This window comes from Chiroxiphia lanceolata, chromosome 3 (assembly GCF_009829145.1).
Source record: "Chiroxiphia lanceolata isolate bChiLan1 chromosome 3, bChiLan1.pri, whole genome shotgun sequence".
NCBI classification, from domain to species: domain Eukaryota; kingdom Metazoa; phylum Chordata; class Aves; order Passeriformes; family Pipridae; genus Chiroxiphia; species Chiroxiphia lanceolata.
The window spans coordinates 42,308,516-42,330,099 of record NC_045639.1 but is presented as its reverse complement, the minus strand read 5'-3'; the positions used below and the strand labels follow the sequence as shown (position 1 = coordinate 42,330,099).

Below are 21,584 nucleotides of genomic sequence, written 5' to 3'. Positions count from 1 at the left end.
CTCAGTCAAAGCTCCCTTTCTGGATCAGAGCCGACAATGCTTCCTGGTAGAGAAATGAACTAATCATCTGAACACAGAACTGAATGTTTTTCAGTAACATGTTGAAAATAAGCATTCATTTTAACTTTTACATTTGGTAGCCCCTGTACACTTCTGTAAAATGATTCAGAGAAAGCTTACTAAACCTTTGTTGAATTTCAAGCATTGGCTACGCACCGAGATTTTTTTTTATAATGACAACTGTATGTGGAAGATGCTGTTCAGGCTCTGCAGAAGACTTTTTATACAGAACAACATGCTTCTACAAGGACTCTTGGGAGCTACTTGGTCTCCCAAAGGTTAGCACTTTCTGTAACTGTCAAGGAAAATAATAGTGTAGATTAAGATTTCATTCCTCTTAGTTAACAGTATACAATGAGGAGAACAAAAAGAGGAAAGAAAAAAAAAAAGGACTGTCAAATTTTTAATTAAGCACACTTATGCATTAATCATGACCATATGGTCATAGTATTATGCCATAAAATAGTTCAGTAACGGTGCATTTCCTCCCACAGACAAAAATAAAGTACAAATGACCTGACCACATGGATTTTACTCTATAATAATTTACTCTACAAAGGACTGAAGAAGTAAAGTCCTATCCTTGTGACATTTCAGGTCAACATTTCTCTGGTTTGGAACTCATGTTCAACTACAGCTGTTTAACAACCCAAGATGTAGAAAATAAGGTGTTGGTCTGCAGCCCCACGTAGAAAACCAAAGGCTCCGACACGACTGCTGCTTCAAACTGCAACCCAGAATAAATGGTGATATGAAAGAAGGAATCACGTATTTTGCTATTCTCAAATAGAAACAACTCCAGCATATTTAAGAAGTCTTAAACTGTAAACAGTACAACGGTAAAAATATCAGAAGCAGATTAAATTAGCCTTTATTTATAAGACATAATACTTTCCACTTGCATTCAATGCAAACAGTTTATAAAGTAAAATAGCATGCTTACATCAAATGGTAAAAATATTTTGGAAAAATGGTGCTCATTATTTCTTGTTGGAACAGTAGAAAACTCCATTCCAATTTCTTTTACAGCAACATGACAAGATGGGTTTTGTTTTAAGAAACAAAGGTGGACAGAGAGGGATGCTGAACATGCAACACATTTAGAACTAGTGCATCTCTAAAAAGGCAGATGCAAAATAGAGCCTTGGCAAACCAACACTGCTGTGAAATAAAAAGCTTCTCCCAATGAACAGCTCAAGCCTACCACTGAAGTAGAGTTTGAAAACCATATTGCAAAAATAGCAAACGAGATAAAATTTGTAGATACCCAATCCCTTTAAAAAACTAAGTTGTCACTTTCACCTCTCTTTTATAATTACAGATTGCCTCTCAAAACACCTTCTGATCTCTTTTGAAATATGCTGAAGTTGTACAACATTAAGATAGGCATTGACACCTTTATAGCTAGTGCCACTTACTAGCAGGAGCCATGGCCCAAGAAGAAAGGAAGACTAAAAAAACAAGTTCAACGCCAACTGTTCCATACCACAGAGAGGCACTGAATGCAGTGGGGGCCACAGGCATCCCATGTTCACCAGGATCTAATTCACTACCTGTCAAAACTTACTGTGAGTTCTCAAACAGCCATCCATGCAAAAAAAGGACATGTATTCTAGCTTTATAGATAACCTAAACCCAGTATTTCAATAGCTGTAATCACAGTGATGGTTACAGAGTAAACTGTGCCTTCTCTAAAGAGATTTTCAATACCTTAGTTTTGCCACAGTTCAAGCTGTAACTTCACTTGTGGGTCCTCTCAGCCAGCTAAGTATTTCCAACAGTTTTTGAAGTACAATTTGTGGCTGCAGAAAACCCAGATTTTTACAGATTACTGCAATTTGAAACCTTTTTTAAAATGTATCCATCAGAAGTGGGTACAATCAAAATCAGCTGGCATCCTAGGATGACACACCATGACTACTATATTTTTTCTTAGTTTTGAACACCCATACACAACATAATTAATTTGTCTCTATATATGACATACTTTATAGCTGCCAAAAAAGCCATCTTAGTACCACGACAGATGTGGATTCCATTTCTAGAAGCCTCTTTCTTTGCTAATGCAAATCTGAAGGGAGCTGACAGTCCATGAAAAAACCCAATTGTTATCATTAAAATCCAAATGTGACTGAAAAAGAAATAAATCAGTAAAGTCGTCAAGAAGTGACCGAAAGGTCAACTAGAGGGATACAACAGGTCAAACAACAAAACAAACATGAAGAGAACAGCTTTCCATTCATATTTGCTCTTAATGGGAAATAATTGCTTTCATCTGCAAATAAACTTAGTAAACAGGTATACTGAACAGCTCAGTCTAAAACTACTTTGTTATTCTTAGCACAGAGACTATTTATTGTTTTGTAAAACTCAAAGCTAAGAGAATGTAATAGGTTAATTAAAATTATATATTGTTACTACTAGTACAAATAAACATCAACCAAAAAAACCCCAACTCTGCAGCATGGTATTCTCCCCAGATTTTCTTCACTTCAACTGGATTTGACTTTCATGCAGAGAGTAGATAATACAGGCAGCGTTTTATACTAACGGTAAGATTAGTGAAAAACACATTTGTTCTCTTAGGGCTTGTGATGATTTTCTGAGATAGAAGACAGGGAAGTAAAAGGCTACACTTCTTTAAAATACCTTTTTTTGCTTTATGACCTGCAGCTTATCTTCAACCTGTTTCTTCCTTTTCTTACACAGAACGCTTTGTTGGCAACTGATGAAAATCATGTACAACCGATACTAAGCCTTTTAAAACAAAGTAGCAGCCTGCATAATTACCTTTCCCTTTTCCTGTTGCAGAACATAAGTAAAATGTCGGTGTGTGCCAGACACTATTAAAATTACTCGATTCCTGCAGCCCTTCTTCCTCCACAGAAACACTGGGCATGGGCATGAGAAACAGAAGCAGCCTAGTTTAAATTACTTATTGAAACAGAAACATTGAGCTTTTTCTCATATTTTACCAGTATGCAATCACTTAATGCTTAAATCTAACATCATAAAATTTCTAGTTAGTGGAAAATAACCAAGTGTACATCTAACTTTCTCTTTTTAAGCTCCTGGTTAGACAGCAGATTTCCCAGGATGTATTCACCACATATTCTTTATTGCATGGCAGGAATACTGCTGTGTCAGTATCAGTAGCTTTCTATTCTTGCAGGGAAAAGAGAATATGCAATTTATGTACACAATTTAGTACTTTTTTTCAACTATGATATAAAGAGCAAAGCACCTAGAGATTCAAATACAAAATTAAAGAGCACAGCACAGAAGCTGGGGAAATAGAACTAATATAACTTCTGCTGTACATATTCAGTCCCCAAAGGAGTAAGAGGGCAGAGTATGTTACAAGTCACCTCTATTATTTGAAGGACTATAAGAGCCTCATTAGCCACCAGCGTGCTTGTAATAAATGTGGATAGAGCCTTCCTAAATCTTCCTTCCCGAAGCCTAGCCATGAGTATGAGATGATAAGAGCTAGAACTGCTCTTCCAGAAAAACAGGCACAATCAAGTTAACAGCTGAAAAACTACCTGGTGCTACATGTGAGATAGATTAGGCTAGGCTAAAGTATTTAGGGAATTAAAGTTAATGTGGACAAATTAAGACCACACATTTATGCATGCTAGCACTCAAAGGAATAGTAGAAATACAGCCCATACCATATTATGCTCCTATTCAAAGAGTATAATTGGGTCAATTCCCATCTCAACAGTAGTTCTATCCATGCTAATATCATTGCAGTAACTGTCAAGCACTGCTGTTCACTGGCAGAGCTTGGAAAAGCTTTGTTTTCTCCCTTCCAACTCAGAATATTCTGTGATTCTGTGGAAGAAAAGAATGAAGTGTCTGGTCATTGAACTAGAGGCAAATAATAGCATTTAGGCATGCAATAACCACTGTAACTTCCAAAACTAGAAGGGAAGAGAGTACTTGCACTTCCTATCATTCCATTGCCATTTTCTTCACTATTTGTATAACAGTAAAAAGCCATTCAAATTCAAGGGAAAAAAATTACTATACAATTATTGTCTTAAACTGATAAGCCTGAAAAAGAAGCTTAAACCATGTCCCAAGAAAGCAAACATGCTGGCATCCCAGCTGCTACAGCCTACTGCCAGTAAGAGCATGAGAACAGTCTAAATGAAAACATCCCACAGTTGCCAGAACAGCAACTGACATACTTCCAAAAACTCTCCCATTGGTGACTTTTCTTCCATCAGTTGACAAAACAATTCAGCGCTAGAAAGCGGGTATCTGCAAGTCCTAGCTGATCACAGAGCTTTTTAATCATACTGATAAGATGCTTATGTAAAAGTACGTTTTCCAGACTGATCATTTAACTCCCCCTCCATCACCTTCCTCCAGGAAAGGGAGTGCATTGCTTTAGTCTACAGAAGACAAAAGGAGACAAATGCCTTCAACTCATTTGAAACTGCAGATATCAAGCTGTGTTACTGCAAAGTTCATATATCTAAGCAAAAAGATTTTCTCAAATATTATAGGAGAAATAGCAGCAAACTATCAGTGTCAACGAGAAGGCCACTGTCTTTCATTTTAAACAAAAAAAAAACAACCAAAACACCAAGAACAAAAATCACACACCCATTTTGCCAAAACAAGTTCTACATCTATCCTCACCTGTATAATAAAATAGAATCTCTACCTAAAAACCTGCCATACCTAATTATGTTTAAAAAAAAAATCCACCATTTGCCAGGATGTTCTCACAAAGCATTATGACAGTACAAGAGCAAAACAACACAGTCATATAGCTAAGGGGAATTAGGGATAAACTCAAAATAAGATGGTATATAAGACTCAAACAAAAAGTAGTAATAATCGAAACAAACTACAGACACTTGTTTTGCATACGGAAACAAGTGCTTCAAGTCTAAAACTCCAGTAACTTCAGCACTTCTATGGACTATTTTAATAGAAATTGGCATTTTACGCACAGCAGTTTTCCATAAGCTCTACCAGTCACATCTTTTTTAAAAGATGGCATGGATGACTATCAAGGACATGCATCCGCTAACATCCATCACCTTGCTTATTCAATATTATGAACTGCCTTCATCACAAACTGGGTGTACTAAACCCAATGTTTTTCATGTAGGTTTTAAAGTCTTCACAAGACTCTACCAAATCACTCCAGTAAAATTCCCCTAAAAAAAAAAAAATCTTCAAAGCAATTTACAATTGAAAAAGGAATCAGTTCAGGCATAGTAATCCATTTCAAGGAATTAACATCTAAAGTACTTCTAAACTCCAAGATTCATTGAACAACTTCCCTAACCTGCCTTTTTTTTTTTTGTTTAAATACACCAAGAACATTTCTCTAAGTTTTAAAAAAATCATTGCAGGATACATTCAGGAACTAGAAGAAAGTTTTTACATCAATTTTCTTCCATATTTTCCAGATCTGTCACTGGAAATTGGGATAACAACATCATGACGTGACAGGCACAATCACAATTAATTTGAATAAATGCCATGACATTTCCAAACCGTTGCCTGCCATCTGAGCTGTAGCTGCTCTTGGAAATAAACATTAGAATATCACAATTCTAAACCAGACTGAACATATGTGAACTGGAGGTTTCAGAAGTGGTCAACACCAACCACACTAAGATTAGACACTAGATGTGGTTCACTGCTAAGCCTGGCTATTGTGGCAGATCCAGCACACATTCTAGTAAGCTTAGCAAGCAGCATAAGGTCCCATCACACTTAAGTGCTGAAGACTGAAAAGCTTGAGCTATCCCATCCATACAATGTATAATTTGGGATAATTTCTTTAAATCCATTCAATTACTGAGATTTAATCCATAAAACCCAATAATCTAATATAATTCGCTGAGATACAGAAAAAGTTTGGTTTTGAGCAAAATGCCACACCAAGAGATAACCACATGAGAACTTCCACTATATGACCACAGGTAACATTCACACAGAGATATCTAAATCCTACTAGGAATAAACCCCTTTTCTAATTTCATAGTGTAGAAATAACCTGTTATGACCATTCAATCTTTGGCACTTTAGAACTGTGACTCTAAACAGTGCTATAATGCAAACTACATTCAAAAGTGTCCTGAACAAGTGGTCTTTTCACCTGGCTTTCCAATACTGTTGAACAGTGTTTATAGAAGCCAAGTTTATCAAGAAAAAGATTTCTTATACAGAGACAACCTAGCAAACATACTATCTGAAATCATCAAAAGTATTTTCTACATGCTTAGCTAAAAAAAAGAAAAATCATGACCAAACTTGAAACATTTGCAAACTTTAGGGAATAATAATGATAAACTGAAAAAAAAAAATTTGGAAAGTCACACTCCAGGACAATCCAAGTGTGTAAAATCAGGTTTTGCCTAAGTTTCTGGCTCCTGGAATTGCAAGCACATGAGAAAGCATTAGATGATTGCAGGCTGATTTTAACATCTTGGTTTTCTCACTATTGTTCCCAGGATGCGAGAAGTATTTTTCCTAGAACGCCACTATGATCTGCATTAGTTATCTCAGTAGGTAAGTGAAACGGATTTTTAAGCAAATAGCTTTTGCTTTGTATAAAGACAGGTATTTTAGGTCTAGGCTAACATGAACATAAAAATCAATCTCTTGCTTATTTTTGCTAGAAAATATTCAGATATTACTGGGAATAACAGAAAAATTGTACCTTAACAAGGCATAGTGCGTTTTCACCAAGTCTGTCACAAACCTGGCAGTCACTGTGGAGAAGTCCTTCAAAATTTTTTCACCTCTGATCAGTGTAAGTTAACATATCTCTAACTCTTGTGATACCAGTTCAACCTCACAACTAAGAATCTACCAGGCTAAACAACACTTGCAGTTATGCTGCTATAAAGAAAAAAAAGCTTCCTCGAAAAAGTGCCTTCAGACACACTTTTTGCTGTACAGAGAAGTCAAGTTTCTCCAGTTTTTGCACTTTAAGTATGAAACCTAAGGATGCAAAGAAATGCTGATACTTGCTAGTCTACTGCCCACTACCTTTTGTTGAAATACTTCTTTCAGACTCCAAATGCCTTTTTATTTAACTATCAAGACCTGCAAGTCCTTAAGATGTAGTAATTAACAGAAAGCATACAGCTTAGCATATGGGGTGGGGACATGGTCTTTGATCAGTATCTATCAATTTAAGAGGTAATAAGAATGGTTCTTTGAAGAGCACCAAGTGAGAGTCAAGCCCCAACTTTCTCACTGGGCCCTCAGGGCACCTGCTACAATTACTGTTCACCCACAGTACTTACAGAGAACACTGAAAGAGTTACACGCTGTGCCAGTGGAACAAAAAAAGAACATTTCCTTAATTAAACCTTTAAAAAGTATTCACTAACATAGTGTTTATGGGTTATAACTATTCCACATGGTGGAACAGTGGGTTCAACATCTGTGGAGGCTAAATGACAGCACATCTTCATTTCAGTGGCTATTGGCAAAGGAACACCTTGTGTTGTGAGAGCACTAAAGAACAGCCCCTGTTTGCTCCACACAGATAGTGCAGGAGAAAGTGAGAAGGCTGCTGTTGATGGATGGTCTGCTACAGTAACCAGAAGGACTTTCACATTCCACTGTAGCAGGAGACAAGCAACCAGCCCTAACAAGAATTTATTACACTGTCTGGACAACATACACAATTTTGCAACACACTCCAGCAGATAGATACTGCAATTCCATCGTCCCTATACTCTTGGTAGGCACACCTACCACAGCACTGGTTTTGTGATAGGGATGTTTCCCAACAGTTAACAATGCAACCTATAAGTAGAGAGGCTGCTCACCATTACTCAGGAGCAGTTCACTACCAAATGAAGTAATTTATGAGAAGAAAACTTTCCTTTTCCTTACCAAGGTCTTAAGAGAGCCAAAGTGAACAGACTTTTCCATTTCACTTAAGAGAAGCAAGAAAAAGGAAAGCCAAGCTATTTAAAAACCTTAACATTTCATGTCACTGAAGCATATATCCATATATACACACAATCATACTTATTGACCATTCGTAAACTAACAGGCCAGCTAGAGAAAATTTATTTTAGTAACCAAAACAAATTTCAGCTATGCTCATTATCTCCAGGGTGGCTAAACATTTGGAACTTAATACAAGGAGAAAACATTTTCTTCTCATCAAGTCATAGCGCTTTGAGAATTTGTACACAATAGCATTAGTTTGGTGCCAGTTCTTTGCGTAGTCTTTCCTTGGCTGAAGTTCTTTTGTTCAAGCAGACCTGTTACTCAGTACAGGCAGTCTACTGCATTTTGATAATGCTTGAACTCAGCAGAACCCCTAGTTATGCTCTGCTTCCCTTAATAAAGTGCCCAGATTCTCTGACAATTTTACAACTTCAGAAAAGTTATTAACAACTGAACTTGCAACTTTTGCAATAGGCTCTTTTTTCCATGCAAGACCATAGTTATAAAGAAGACAAATCCAAGTTATTGCCTTTGATGTTCACTACACAGCAATTTCAGGGATATATGGAATGCTCTAAAATTCAAACTTGCTGTTCTTTTACTATCTTGTTCCTTTCCCATTTGAATTTCAGAAGCAAAGCTCAAAACTAACATCTGTCCACATAGTCCCTTTACACTAATGTGCTCCTGTCAGTGGATGGAGCTATTTGAACAAGCATATTTTAACTTGTTTAAATGACAATAAAGGTACTCTGAACAATTAACAACACTAGTGTATAAAAAAGGAATAGTAGAAAAAATAAAACAGTTTAGACAGATGAAAAGTCAACTAGGGGAAAAAAAAGCATTGATAGTACTTTGCACAGGCAACACTGGAAGGTTGTCATATAAACAAGTTATTTTGTTTCTGCAAAAGAACAACAACTCTTAACACAAGGCGATATGCACCAAGAAAAACACACAAACAAACAAAAAAATAATAAAATGCCTACCTTAAAGCCAAATAGAAGTTTAAAATACACTGCATTTCAACAGGGGATACAGCAGTCACAGTTTATAGAAAGAAAACAGATGCTGATTTTTTTCACTTTCTTGATCATTAACGACTGCCAGATGACAACAAATGTTCCAGGATTGATTAATTCATGATAAGACTACATGGCAAATGAACACTTAAGAGAATTATAAGTAAACATTTACTTAGTATATATCAGTAACTTATTGGTTTCATAAAATAATTCATTCAAGGGGAGATCTCATCACAGTCTACAACTTCCTCATGAGGGGAAGAGGAGAGGCAGGCACTGATCTCTTCTCTGTGGTGGCCAGTGACAGGACCTGAGGGAATGGCCTGAAGTTGTATCAGGGGAGGTTTAGGTTGGATATTAGAAAAAGGTTCTTCATCCAGAGGGTGGTTGGGCACTGGAACAGGCTCTCCAGGGAAGTGGTCACAGCACCAAGCCTGACAGAGTTCAAGAAGTGTTTGGATGATACTGTCAGGCACATGGTGTGACTCTTGGGGATGGTCCTGGGCAGAGCCAGGAGTTGGACTCGATGATCCTTGTGGGTCCCTTCCAACTTGGCATATTCTATGGTTCTCCAGATAATGGAGGGAAAGTAAAAAAACACCACCCATTTAAGTATCTTCACTTCCACTTAGCAGGAAAGGTTCACCATACGAAGCTTTCTGTGAAAGAACCTTATGGACTTAGAGGGAATATTAAGTGGTTCCGGTTCTGGTTATATAGACTCTCTTATGCCATGACGTCAAAGTCCCAAACACATAAACCAAATATTTTTATGTGAACATTTAACTTTTTTTTATCTTCTTCCCTCCTCAATGCAGCCCTTATTCCTTTGAAAGCTTACATGAAAGGGAAAAGCAGAAGAGAAGACTCTACATATTTAAAAACAAACAGCATGAAAGACTACATCAAGGTTTTAAAATTTATACAGCTTAAGATACCATCACTTTGTATTACATGATGGCAATAAAACAACCTGCTAAGCATTTCCTTCTGTAACACCCACACTGATATTCCATTTCCACACTACCCTGATATATTTGGGCAATGACATTTAGACCCATATTCCTGAAAACATTGCAAATGCCTCACTGCTTCCTGCAGATTCATTTTTAGAATTCAAATGTATTGCCAAAACATGGCATTGCCAACACATTAGCAATACACATCTTCTCCTAAGTCCTAATAAAAATCACATTTAGTAACAATTTTATCCATGGCCAGGGAGTTGAAAAACTGTTTGTACACCAGCTGGCTTGACTGGTATTGACTTGTACCACTCCAGCTTAACTACTATAAAGCAGAGGTTATTTAAGAAAACAAAGTGGATCAAATCAACTCAAATCATTTGCACTGACTTCATTTTAGCAGCTTACATTTTTCACCTGAGCTTCACGGGATCAACTGTGTCCCAATGTTTTCTTTTCAAACAGATTTAACTTAACCAAAAGTACTGTATATTTATAAATTATAGGTAGCCCACCAAAAGCCAAGCAAAACCATTTTCTAGGCTGTCTGATGGAATTATTTTTAAACAGCTTCTATGCATGCAACAAGGGTACCCAGTACCAGTACAAAAGTCTCTCTTCTATTTTGGAGCAGAGTATCATTGTGAGCAGCTTTCCAGCAGACAATATCACATCTCTCATCTGACATACCATCATTTTAACCAAACAGTATCAGATATACACAAGCACTTGGACACCTAGAACACTGAGAAACGGAAAAGGACAGGCAAGACAAAAGAGGATAAAAAAATCAGATTTCTAAGGAAAAAATGTGGAATGATCATGTAATCTTGAAGAACAAGAATGAAGCTAAGATATGCATAAATGATTTATATTTTTTCTAGGTTGGTCTAAAGACCAAGTGAGAACAATCTCATTTCAGTAATTACCACTAAGATGGATCTTTAATATTTTTTTACTTCACATGAAGTCCTATTATGCCCTTTTCTAAATTAGAAAACAGTGCTATTGTATTACTTTTCATGCTGTATTTTGGGAAGTATCTATAACACATGGAAAGAATGACTGGCATTTATTTGCAATACACCTCAAATCAGAAGATGGACAAGACAGAACAGGTAAAGCACACACACAATTCATTAGCGAACTACCTAATTTTTAAACTGTATCTGTTAAAGGACATCACTGCAACTTACAACCTTTGTACACGGAGATCATAGCAGCAAACCACAGCAGCAATGGAATAACACTGAGAAACACAGCAAACTACTACAAAATCCACACAAAAGGGAAAAATTATGGGAAAAGCTGGTTAACTACCCCACTCTGAATGAAACTACTGAAGAAGTCATTCTTTTTCCCCAGCCCCTTTTGTCTATAGCCCTGCTCTACTCCTCCATTTAGGAAACAAACACCTAACAGTAATCCAAGAGCAATAGCATCTGTATCAAAGTTAGAGTCATCAGTTTCTAACCTGGCAGGTTGCAGGAGACAACACAAGTCTTCTAGCCAAGAACTAATTTGTCAATGTCCCGACATACCAACGTGCAAAAAAAATCCCTCAGTGAAGCATTTCAAAAAGGAAGGTAAGAAACGAGAATAGCCATATAGAACTACAGACATAAACAGACTGCACATAATTTGCATACAACTGTCTTTTCATTGCACTCAAAGTTCTATGAAGTAATCCATAAAAATAAGTGACTGAATTGCCAAGACAGTAAATTTGTTAAGTGACATGTTAGATTAAGAAAATATACATGTATGACATTTTTACATTGTGGTGAGAGAATGACAGATTTGATATTGAAGTGCCTGGGCATTTAATCTCTTTCCCATTTATTACAGAATCGTATAAAATAAAGATCTATTAAGCAAAACTGTTACCTGTTATAGGGAGGAACATCCTTTCTTGTCTCCTTGCACCTTCTAGGAAGTAAATGCCAAAGGACACATGATATTTTGACTTTTTTAACCTCTGATATCTTCACTTGTCTAAAGGTCAATGTATTATAAAATAACATCTACTGTCACATCACATAAGGGACTTAAGTTACATTTAAAAATGATGCAGCAAAGTAAACTTAATATTTAGAAATTAAAACAGGCAATGCCTTCCTCAGATGAAAGAAGCCACCAGAATTGGAGAGGTTACTTATAACCCCCTTGAAAAAAGCTCTACTTCCCATACTGAGAGAGACACTCAAGTTGCACTCCACAATTTCATTCTCTGACAGAAACAGATTAATGAAGCTAAAGTTAAGATGTATTTCCTCTCCTCCTTACTTAAACCTTCAAAAATAAACTTAGGTACACTAACACCCTAGTTTAAGTAGAAAGAGAGTAAGAGCTCTATACATGACATTATGTATAATGGCAATAAGAGCCTCATTTAATAGCAACTGAAATAGTACAGGGGTTCAAAAAAAGAGGGTGGGGGAAGAAAGATTTGTGTATGCTGAAAGGAGTTTTTCTAAAGTTTTATCCTTATAGAACAAGAACTTACAAGACTTGCTTCTTTTTTCCCTACTTTACTTAAAGTGATTGAGTCACATACTTGAGATGAAGCATCATCTTTTACCTTTGGCTTTATTTCACCTCAGCTAGCTCCATAGTACAGTCACCTATCAAAAGTCTGCTTCAAGATAAAGAAAAAAGTCTAAACAAACAAAACCAGAATATGGAAAGAAAAACCAGCACTATGTACAGGGTACTAACCAGTTCCACAGGAAAAGCCTGCCTCCTTGTGGCTCAACTAGCCGTAAATTAGATTTCTCCAATTCGCTCCATTATACCCAGTAAATCCGGTGAGCCAAGAAAGTAACAGGCTTCTAGTTGATGAAACAAGAAAGATGTTTCTAGTTTTAGGAAGTATTGGTGAAAGCTATCCAGCACTTATTAGCGAAATACTGGTTTTAGCCTCCTCCTCTAGATAGGGTGGGAGGTGACAGAGGTTCAACTTAAAAACAACTGATATTCTTTACATGGCAACAAACACAAAAGCTTGTCAGCACTCTGGTACTTAAATCCAGAAGGCTCCTAACCTTGGTTCAGATGTGGCTTAACCTAGCAGGCCTCTCTTGATGCCTCAGCTTTCAATGGTAAATCCCCATTCTGCCTACCGGTCTCCTTCTGGGAATGCCTCAGAGGATTTCACTCTTGGCAGCAGCAAAGCATTTGGCATTTTGAACAAGATGCAGACATTCCTCTGTCCAGCCTGAAGGGCTCAATTACATGGGGCTACTTTCTTGATGCCCAGAAGAGTGAGTTCTTTAGAAACCAGCTGGGGGGTTTGGCTGGGTTTGGTGCGGGGTTTGGTTTTTCTTTTTTACGTTTCTTTTTTATTTTAACTCAGTCACTCTACTGTGCAAGAGCTTAGTAGTTCAAGAACTCAAAATCTGTGTGACAATACACAAATTCAAATTCACACCAGTCTTAGGAGGGGATCACACCATCTTTCTAACCATCTTGCAGAAGTTGTTCCATTTTCATGCAAGTCTGAGGCAGAGAGCATGAACCATTTCTGCTATAGGTTAGGAAATTTAACCATGAAAAGGGAGCTTCCAGTCTCCACTCCAAAGGCTTTTTAATATAAAACACATTAAGTGAACACAAAAGTAGCCCACATTTTTTTCAGTCTCATAACTGTTGGGCTTGCTCTCTTCTATGTCGCACCATCTGTATAAGAACTATTTCTCTAACCTTTAGACATGTGAATCAGACTCACTCTTTCCAATCTACAACCCAGTGACCCAGTTGGAAAAGGAGTGAACTGAACATGGCTCTCTCATGTTTACAATAATTTTACTGGAGATTCACTGGAGAAGGGGAAAAAAAAAGACATTTCTGTGCCCTTCAAGCACATTTGGAATGACAGGCTTTGATTCTACCCTTTTCTTCTTCTCAAGAAGAAATGGAAAGAGTGAAAAAAAAAAAAAAAGCTTGTCACACCCTAAATTCCTGGCGTAGAAGATATCACCTCTTTCTACTACAGTTTTTACACCTGGGTACAGAATGAAGCATTAGCACCTTCCTCCTTTTTTTTGTTATTATTATTTAAACATTTACCAATGACACAGATTCTTCCTTGTGTGTTTTAGACCCTTTCATGCCTGCTCAGCTCCTACCAGGCCAAAGCATGGCACACAGAGCTGAGGACTTCACCACTGTTGACAGGGGCTAAAAACTTTATCAAGGCTGTACCACACAATGCAACATCCAAATAGCTTCACAGATCTCATTAGAAAGGTTGTAAATGGAGAACCAAAATAAGTAGAAGCTTAGATTAACTCTGACACTACTCTAATAAGAAGAGCAAAGGGGAAAAAAAAAAAAGAAAAAAAAAATCGCTCCTTTCTCTTCCTCAGGTACAATCCTGGCAAAGGGCAAACACCTTCAACTCTACTGAAGAAAAAGGGAATTGGTGGTGTTCAACACAGCACAGGACTCGGTGCCATATCAAACAAGTCCAGTATGTCTGGATAACACACTAGGTCTGTGTATCAGAAAAAAAAAAGATCATCCTTATGAAAAAACACATTCTATTTGTATAACTAGATCTGTAATTAACATGTAAATTACTTACTCGCACAAATGAAGAACTATCCCCTCCTGGCTTTTGTAATTTTATAGACTGAACACGGGAGAGACTTCAATTTATTAAAAGTTATGTTCTTCTGTAAGCAATTTCTGTTTCCATTATACTGAAATACTGGGCAAGTAATAAGGACTACATGAAGTCATACACATCAAGAAATTTACAACAGCAGGGTTTCTGCTCATAAGTTTAAGACAGTTTGTGTTTTTTGCTTTACACCAGTGTCTGACACCAAGTTAATAAGCCTTTTATTCCAATTCAAAAGCTATTACATTACACACATCATCTTCTACATACACTTGCTAACCTGTGCTGAAGCCCAGGATTAAATTTTATGCTTCACTGACAGAAAATAGAATCCTAAATCACCAATCCACATATAATAGTTAATTTCCCCACTTGTTACTTGTGGTCACAGGACCTATTTTCTTCGTTACCACAGCCTTAAACTTTCTCATTTTTGAACTGAACACTGAGCTTCAGCTCAGGTCTACAAAATGTCTCATTTTCTTTAAATTACCTTCACTAAACTTTACCAGTTACCCAGACCAGTAAGGTTTACTAAATTTTGTGCAGAATGATACCAAATTACACTACCAAAGCAAGTATCAGGATCATTAATCTCTTAAAACTATAATAAAAACTGCTACTAATATCAATAATAAACAGCAACAGGTTCTAGTAGATTAGGTACCAGACTCTTAGATAGAAAAACCGGCTTCTTTCCTATTTAATTCTCATCAAGTCTTCTAGGTGACCTTGGGCAAATCACTACCCCCACACTGCAGTTTCCCCAGCAGTAAAAATGAATTGAACAGAATTGCAAATTTGTCTGGAAACTCCAAATGAAACAGACCATAAGAGTTAAAAATATATTTCCCTCTCTACAGATACATTTGCCTTGATAGCTTTTCTTTATCCCATTATATATCAGCAGCAGCCTAAGATTGCTTTTACTTTCTAAATACACTCTAGTCGTTCTTCAAGAAAAGCTTTAGGCTACTGCCTTACTTTTTATCACATGCTTGATCTATTTCTGCTACTGTATCTACTTCGAAGGACCAAGAGCTTGTAGCTTGCAATACATACTTAACACTTACTTTAATATATTACATCAAAAGTTGCTGTTGAACTCATTCCTAAGCTACAGAGAGAATAAAAAACAGGACACATCAGAACAGAGAGCCAATTATCAGCAAGCAGTGACTCATTATCTAGACCCTTCCTCACGCAAGTAACCATCCAAGTATTTGCTTCCATGATCTGCCACAGGAACATCAGCTGGCTTTTAGAGGGAATACACACATTGATGAACCGAACTGCATCAAAGCAACAGGAAAATATTTCTCTTTTTATGCAGAACCAGACTTAAGAAACACTACTTTTCATTTAACAGAAGACAGCCATTATATTAGTGAATAACACCATTTAACTGTGACACACTGTTCACTTGCCCTCTTCCCATTTCCTTTTTTTTTTTTGCGAAAAATGACAGAATTATGAGATGCTTTTTCACCTTTTCTACTCCAAAACAGAAGGTTTAAACAACAGTTTCTAAAAGCTCTTCGATTTGCTAATCTTGGGGGGGGAAGCCCACTAAAGAAAAAAGCACTTATTTTTCTAAGCAGAGACAGTGGATAAAGTCGCCACTTACCACATCACACTACAACAACTTGTTTTGATTGACACAAACGTGAACTATGACGTGCCCAACTTCCAGCTGTGCTCCTGATCAATGAATTACTACAACACATTCAAAAGTCTACTTAACAACTTGGTGGCCAGAACAACGAAAAATTAATCCTCCGCTGTCCACAGGCAACTTCTTGAATATTAGAAACTGAGCTGTTACAAGACGAAGAAAGAGACAGACCTTCCACTCCACAGCCATTAAACGTGACAAATCCAGCTATTTCCCAGAATATTGCAAAACCGGTCAGAAAACGGTATCTTTAAGGCACAGCGCTAAGAAGAAACGAAACAGCTGTGCATCTAAAGGGAAAATGCGCTTGCAGCTCGGATCGTCGGCGTGTTCTCCAGGTGGGAACACGAGCTCGAACGACTCCGGCGGGGGAAAGAAGGAAGGAAGGGGCAGACGGGGAGCGCAGACAGGCGGGGCCCCCCCGCCCTTCCCTCCCACACCAACTTCCCCCCCGTTCCCGGGACGTGGCCGGCCGCAGTTGGATAGGGAGCGACGTGACGGGGCTGAAACCGGTCTGAAGTCCACAAAGAAGCCATCTCCCTCCGGGAAGAGGGCTGGGGAAGGGCGGGCGGGAAGGGGGAAGGAGCAGCCCGGGGGAGTTTCACGCCGCCTGAAAGCGAGCGGCGGTGAGGAGACCCCCCCACCCGCCGCCCCTGCTCCACTGCCCCTCGAGCACCGGGCAGCGCTGCCCCCGCCCGGCCCGAGCAGCCCCGCCGCCGGGGCACGGAGCGGGCGCACCTTCCCTGGGATGAGCTCTCACCTTCCTCCCGCCGCCGCCGGCCAGCGCGGCGCTGCCGCCCGAGTACATGTAGTAGGCGATACCCAGCACCCAGAGGAAGGCGAAGCAGAGCAGCAGCCGAGACCTGCGCCGCATCCTCCCTCCCGCGCCGCCGCCAGGCCACCAGGAAACGGCCGCCAGCAGCCGCCGCCTCCGCTCCTGCCGCTGCTGCCGCCGCCGCGCAGGGTCAGGGGGCAGAGGGCGAACGCCCGCCCCCCGACCAATCCCGCGCCGCCCGGCCCCGCGGGGGGCGGGCCGGCCCCGCCGCCGTCGCCATGGTTGCAGCACGCCGCGCCGCCGCCTCCGCCCCGCCCGGAACGGGGGCCGCGCGCCCCCCGCGGCGGCTGCGGGGCGGGCACCGGCGGGGCGGGCACCGGCACGGCCCGCACCGGTCCCGCGCCGCCCGCCCCTCCCGCCGCCGGCCACCCCCGGGCACCCCGTGCCTGAACCGGCCCGTGGCGTGGGAGCCGCGCCTCGCGGGCAGCGGGCGGGCGATGGGGGGGCGACCGCTCCCCACCCTGAGGCGGCGGGACACCGTGGTACAGCACTGCTGTGTGGGTCCCTCCTTTTCGGAGTTGTCGCACTCCCTGCCCGCTCGTGTTGAATGGTTATTAAAAAGAGACTCCCAGTACCACGGAATATCCAGACTGGCCCCGTCCCGCTGCCTCCCACCCCATACCCGCCCCAGCTCGCAGTGCCCGCGGAGCTGGGCACGGGCAGTGCCGCAGCCGCGGCTCTGACAGGACGGGTGGGCCGGGCCCGCAGCGTTTGGCAGTGGCTGTGCCCTCGCTCAATTCAGCCTCCGAGCACCGTAGTACAGCGCTGGTGTGTGGATCTCGCCCCTTTGGAGTTGTCTCACTCCCTCCCCGCTAATACTGGCTGAGTACATAGAGGCTCCCAGGTCCACAAAAACTCCAGACTGGCCACATGTCGTATCTCAGTCTCTCAAACGGTAAACATGCTTTATGAAGATGTTGTCCCTGAAGTCACTTTGGGGCAGCTAGTGAGGCAGGTGTTCATTACACCTCAAGGGGCAGAACGCAGAGTCATGTCAGTGGATGTCCACTGCCCTCTGCATGACAGGAATCTGCATCTCATTCGAAAAGTCCCTACCTTACTTACGTTATTCAAGAGATTCTTCCATGGCCTCATGGGACACATCAAGGTGCTGACAACCCCACTATCCCACAGAGGTCATGTACCTGCTCCACTTCTGAGGTCACCACTACAGTAGTGCACAGTCTGGAAGCATGGCCACTCCCTATGCAGGCCTAAAGGGAGCTCTGTGGGACCCTGCCTAGATCTTCCCAGGAGGTTGACACAGGTAGTGCTCCACGCCAGTCTGTTGATATGGGGTCATCATCTGCTAAAATTACCTTAATTTCTACATACCCAGCTCCACCCTTGAACACCCCAGGACAGACACTACAGCGCTGCTAGTTCTCACTGTGGTTCACTGACTTGTGTGTGCACAGCTCATGCTGATGTTTTTCCACACCAGTGAGTATCCTGTTGTTCAGCATTTGCTGCTATCTCATCCCACTGTGAGATATCAAGAAATGAGAACACAAAAATGAGGCAGGTTCCCTAACAATCAAAAAGCCCTTCTATTCCAGAAACATTATATCCACTCAAAGGAGAATATTCCTGATTTTGAAATGTTTTGAGGGTTCTTCTGTAGTATTACCTTGCTTTATCAGTAGGCTGTTTTGCTGCCTCATATTCTGACTGTACCCTACATTTCTGTCCTCCTTCTGTCTGTATTGATGTCAGACCTCTGCCAGTCCAGCCACACCACTGGCTACAGAGCCTCCATAGCATACTGCTCACCAAGCTGTATCAGGATGTGGCCAGGGGGTCTGGCATAAATTCTGTTGCATAAGCAGGAAAAGATCCAACAGCCAAAAGAAATGACATCAAAAGTTCACCTGCTCAACAAGCACAGTCAGTCTGCTGACAGTCTCATCAAGAAGGTGATTTGTGTCAATATTGGCACTGCCTGGGCAAAAGTTGTCTGGCATGCAAAGATTTCAGTGAATAACTGCATACCTTTCCACCTGCCAGAACACTGATGGAGAGATAGCATGGGTGAAAAGAGAAAGGAAGAAATCCCAAATAAGTTTCCATTCAAGGACTGTAAAATAAAGAGATCTCTTTCTTCAGAGCAAATGACTCTTTCAATAAACTCAGCATTATGACTTTGGTTTTGGAGGGATTTGGAGACAGACGCCCAATTTGGGCAAAATAGAAGTTTTGGAATCAAATAACTAGCATCCATTTGAAGTGAGGTATGCTGGAGAGTATGGGCTGCCAGGAGACACACAGATGTTCTGAATGAGAGTTTTTGGGTTATAGAAAGTGTGTTTGATGCAAGTGAGAGCAGTTCCTGCAAAAGCACCGACTGTGCCTGCATCTAGAAAGACACACACGCACATACACATACACACACCCCACTCCAAAGCTCAATTTTAATTAGCAGGATTTCTATATAATTCAGAGCACTCTCAGCAGCCCAAGCTTGTGAACATCCTGATAAACTCCTGCCATTTAAGCTCCACAACCAGCTAGACATGAGATGGAGAAGCAGCTTCTCTGCTGTTGGAGGATTCCTTCACTGGGCATATCTGCTGAGGGAAAGGGTGCTTTGCATGACATACTTCCCCACAGAAAACATCATATACTTTCATCTGCTAAGTGCTGAATTCTGAAACCATAATCCCATTTAACTTCACAAAATCTGCAGTCCACTTACCCTTTAAATACCCTGCAAAGCCTACAGGAACTTTTCTTGCCCTTTTCATAATCTTAAAGACCTTGGGATGGTCTTCAAAGGTCTCCATGCAGCTGCAGGTATTTTCACTGATTTTAGCAATATGCTTGGATAGATTTTTCCCTTTCCAGCAAAATTAACCAGCCATGCATGTACAGAAAATCCTTCTGTAGCTGCACACTTCACAAGCTTATTGAAATAATCCATTGCACATGCTGAACCACAGTTTTCCAAGGTTTATAACTCAGGCAAATCAAAACTAATTTCTTCTCAAACAAGCAAATACATGCCTACTTCAAGGAACGCTACTTCCATGTCAGAGTTCGTTTTTCAGCCTTCTGCTGATAAAGTTACAGAAATGCTCAAAAAAGGCTGTAAGAGTCCATTTAGCTCAAGAAATGCTGCCTTTTTTTTTTTTTCTCACTCTCCTGATATTATGAACTGGCTGAACCAGTTTTGTTCAAGTCTTTCCAAAATGTTCACATTTGGACAAAGTCCCAATCTGGCAGATTTCATCCTGAATCATTTATATTTCAGAAACCACAGAAAACAGAGGGATTTAGAATGGAAAATGTTACATCGATTTAACTCTAGGAAAAACTGCCTGTTCTATTGCAATGTATTTGCATACACATACCTCTTTATATCAAAAGTCCTAATGTGTTTAGTCAGCAAAGACAAACTGGGAAAAAACCCACTTTATTAAAGGAAAGAATTCAAGAAAATTGTAAGATATTTTTTAATTATTTTTCCAATGCATTTCAAAAGAAAATATTAACATACTTTTAAGAGCAGCATTGCTAGAATGATTCACAGAATATAAATGCTTCTGTATCAACCACATCCCTTTAAACAAAAGAGAGATCAAGCATGTGAGAGTACAAATAGGAGTGAAATTTGTAGAAGGAATCATCAAAACTTTGCCTTTGATCTGTAATGCAGACACCTAGATTTGAGGGACCAAATTCTGATCTAGTTAACTAGGGTGTAAACCAGAGGGAATTTCACTGAACTTACATGAGAGAGGTTATAAAACCAGCTGCAACCATGACCAGAGTCTAACTCAGAGACCGCAAAAATTGCTTATCCTTTTCTGGAGTTATATGATTTAGTCAGAGGTGAACAAACCCTTCAGCAGTCTGAGTGGAAAGCAGTCCTCACCTTTAGGAACAAGTGAGTCAATCTCTTACTCAATCTTGTCCTTGCAAGCAATCTTGTCCTTGAAAGACAGGAAGGGAGATTTTCAGATCAGGTCTAAAACACAGAAAATAGGTTTTGAAAACTTTAAAAGGCCAAAAAAGCGATTAAGATACCTGAACCTCTTTGATACATGGAAGCTGATATGTTGCTGACCCAGTTCAGATTGCATTCTTTCAAACCTATGCAGTTATAAGTAAATCATTTCTCCTCTCTCATGAGAAAGGTTACTTATTAGCCTAATGTAAGGTGTTTTATAACAGAAATCACACATTAACATGAAGTTTAAAATACATCTGTAGAGGATATAGGTCTACTAATGTCTTGAGAGCTTGAGTTGAGTACTCAGACCAAGCTGAGTTTGTATTTGTAGTGCTAGAATTGTGTTAGTAGTGAAGGAACCTGATCCTAAAAACACTTATGCAAATGTTTAACTTCATTCAGTGTGTATTCCCATTGGAGTCAGTTGGACTACTCAGACATTTAAAATTATATGCTCATGGCTGAGTACTTGCAGGATTAAAGGTTAAGTGCAGCTAG

At 40.0% G+C, this 21,584-nt stretch overlaps 1 protein-coding gene across 2 annotated transcripts in view; it reads right to left on the bottom strand.

The window, feature by feature from the left end:
- Nucleotides 1-17,236, bottom strand: part of GALNT2 (polypeptide N-acetylgalactosaminyltransferase 2) — a 122,738-nt gene extending 105,502 nt beyond the window's left edge. The window contains exon 1 of one of the 2 annotated variants that reach the window (XR_004355851.1): nucleotides 17,060-17,236. Coding sequence is in view for 1 of the 2 variants with exons in the window: in XM_032681666.1 (XP_032537557.1) it covers nucleotides 17,060-17,173 (114 nt within the window). In the remaining variant the exon portion in view is untranslated. The remainder of the gene's footprint in view (nucleotides 1-17,059) is intronic. The other variant, XM_032681666.1, reaches the window with a different exon arrangement.
- Nucleotides 17,237-21,584: the final 4,348 nt, after the last annotated feature.